The following is a 3,011-nucleotide window of genomic DNA, read 5'->3' as shown; positions in this document are numbered from 1 at the left end:
TCGCATTTGCGAATGGCAAAAGCACATCAAGAACAATTTCCCTAAGCTACTTTCGGCAGTACACACCCTACTTAGTATTTCTTCGTATAGGGACAGGGAAGGCATATAAGCGGCATTAAGCACATAAGCAGATAAACGTATTTAGAACATGTTAGAGCTACCGTGAAAGATTTTAAAGCTTGATATTATTTTCCTAAGAGCTGTTGTGCGGGTAAAAAAATGATTTCGGGTTTCTTTACAAGATTTTATCATTTCATAGTCATCGTCATCATATCACAATTAATTGTAAACATTTTTTAAGTAAAGCGCCCATTACCTTAGCTGAAAACGAAAACTTTATCTCAATTATTTACATCTAAAGCTGTAATTATTATAGACACACATTTTTAACGATTAGACACTAGTTAACTGTTACGGTCTTATTCATAATCATTTTTCACATTTTATCAAATGCTTATTAGAGGTTTATAAAAAGTTTGATAAAAATTGTTATTCATAATCGTCATTTAGCGCTAAAATCCTCTTATAACTGTGTGATAAGTTATCGAGAGCTCGGGCCTTGTTTAAAGCTCTAATAAACCTATTTTAACCTAACTTTTATAAATGTCATTTCATATGAATGTCACTTCGTTGGTTTATTTATTCAAAATATCCTTGCTGTGATCCTTGCTTGTGAAAATGAATGCTATAAATGCAATTGTGCATTTAGCCAATAATGCCGACCCAGCGCGACGTAGAAAGCTCTACCGCCAACGAAGCAACCCATTCGATTTGCGGGACCTAAATTTTAAAATAAAATATAGGTTCAATAAGGACACAGTGCGCACCATCATAGATTTGGTGGAAGATGATCTGGTTCAGAGCGCTAGAGGTGGTGGCACGTGTCCTGAACTGCAAGTTTTAGTGGCCATAAGATGTTGGGGACGTCGTGAGGTAAGCACAAAAAAGTGTTTTATTTTATCCCTTTGTCGTGGCTGCTATAATTATTTTCATACATTTTCAGGTACAAGATGATGCTGGTGACCTCCATGGCCTAAGTCAGCCGACAGTGAGCCGGATATGCGCCAGAGTCGCGCATGCAATCGCGAATAAGGCAAATTCCTTCATCAAAATGCCTATCACTATAGTTCAAGAAATCCACATTGAAAAACGATAGGGAAAAGGTTTTTACATTGCATAAGATAAATAATTTTTACCTGTTAGGTGTTTAATAACGTGCTATTCACACAAAAGGGGCTATAAACACAAATTTCGCAAATCAGTCCGAGTAGAGTCAATGCACTAATTTAAGGAATTTGTGAAGTTATTGTTATTATTTAAACAAGATTAGTATACCGTTTAAATGGGAATAGACTAGAGAAGTTTTGATAAAATCCGAAGATCGCTATCTCTTTTATTTATTTTTTTATAGCCATGTAAACTTAAATGTTCAGTCCATTTTTAACTTTTAGGGAAACTTCAAAGCTGAATTAAAAAAAAACTGGATGATATTTGCCAGTAAATTTAGATTTGATGCAACCCTACATCAATGCACGTCAAAACAAAATATTTACTTTGAGGCTACGCCTAGTAGTTTTTTTTTAAATCGAAATTAAATGATGCGATTTGGGTATTTTGGTGAAATTACTAAAATTACTAAAAAAATTAATATAAAAGTAGCCGCCTGGCATGGAACGTGTTATGGGGACTGAAAATATAGGAAATGACCCATTCTATCTGCCAAATCAGTTTGGCACACGATGCGCCAAACACCCTGTATAATAGTCCACTTAAAAGAGGAGGTCCCTTTTTGTTATTTGTAGTTCGGTGTCAGTAACAGCAGCAGGCAGTACAACCGCAGAAGCAAATGAAACTCAAAACCATCAAACGAAAACGAGACTCAAATCCAAATCACAATACGCGCATCTCATCGAGTCCCGCCACTCGATTAGTCAATGAAAACCGTCGTATCGATGCTCGTTCAATCGCCAACAGCCATGGAATTCATACGAGTAGAAATTGGGACGGCAGGTGTGCAGCTAATTACGGCTCTCAGTGTTCGCCAGCCGAGTAATTGACTGCACCCGCGTGCCGTTTTAGCTGCTGCTATCAATGGACCATTACACCGGTGCATATAGGGCGGAAAAAGACAGGTAGGGAAAAAGTTAAATGGAAAATTCAGACTACCTTTCCAGGAACAGATATTATTTGTATGTTTTATAGAAATGAGTCTCACATGCACATAATCTTGGAGTTGTAAGAAATAAAGAAATTTATTTCAGCGTACAAAAATTGAAAGAATTAGTAAAGTCGGGCAAAGTTGGTATTTTTCACTGTAGTTTACAATTTTTTTTATCCACAACGAGGAAGCTCTTGACCTGTATCTCACCTGATGGTAAGTGACGATCAGGCCGAAGGTGAAAGCGAGCTTCACCCGGAATCCTCAACCACGGAGCAACTGGCTATTTTACCACCAACTGCCGGAACACAACAATGCTGTTAACATAATACCATTAATAAAATGTATTGTTTTGATTTTGATTTCATATGTGATTTTGTACGATGAATTTCTTCTTTACCCAGAAAACATTGTTGGAACGTTTTCCATGTACTACGCTTACTACGCATACAGAGAGGTTTTGGTAGATAGACGTCACGACAATGAATCATGAGAATCAACACGTATATTGAATATGTGGATTTATAAAATATCCAATCCTAGAAATAATTTAATGATGTAAAAAAAATTTGATACATTATCCAGATGCAAATCGAAGCACAAATCTAAATGGTATTTACTATGTAAATTCTCAATCGTATCGTTTAGAATAGTGGCAGGTGTTGCAATCAAATGTACGTCTCATTAAACACTCACTCATCGTGTAAATTAGGTGCGTATGGTAATTAGTTCAGGTATTGTATTAGGCTTTAGATAACATGCATGCAATTAATGCACAATTTGCGGATCATTGTTTGTGTGATCGAAGTGATCAATTGATTGGGTCTGAAATTGTAAAGATGATTTGCAATCA

At 36.2% G+C, this 3,011-nt stretch overlaps 1 protein-coding gene across 1 annotated transcript; it reads left to right on the top strand.

The window, feature by feature from the left end:
- The first annotated feature begins 476 nt into the window (after nucleotides 1-476).
- On the top strand, nucleotides 477-2,767 carry LOC114359181 (uncharacterized). The gene is made up of 3 exons (XM_028313464.1): nucleotides 477-933; nucleotides 1,004-1,126; nucleotides 2,744-2,767. Exons 1-3 carry the CDS (start codon nucleotides 679-681, stop codon nucleotides 2,765-2,767), a joined length of 402 nt encoding a protein of 133 aa, XP_028169265.1. The 5' UTR covers nucleotides 477-678.
- Nucleotides 2,768-3,011: the final 244 nt, after the last annotated feature.

Source organism: Ostrinia furnacalis, unplaced genomic scaffold (genome assembly GCF_004193835.3).
Source record: "Ostrinia furnacalis isolate ACB-3 unplaced genomic scaffold, ASM419383v2 OfSCF4245, whole genome shotgun sequence".
NCBI lineage: Eukaryota > Metazoa > Arthropoda > Insecta > Lepidoptera > Crambidae > Ostrinia > Ostrinia furnacalis.
This window is presented reverse-complemented; position numbering and strand designations above follow the sequence as displayed.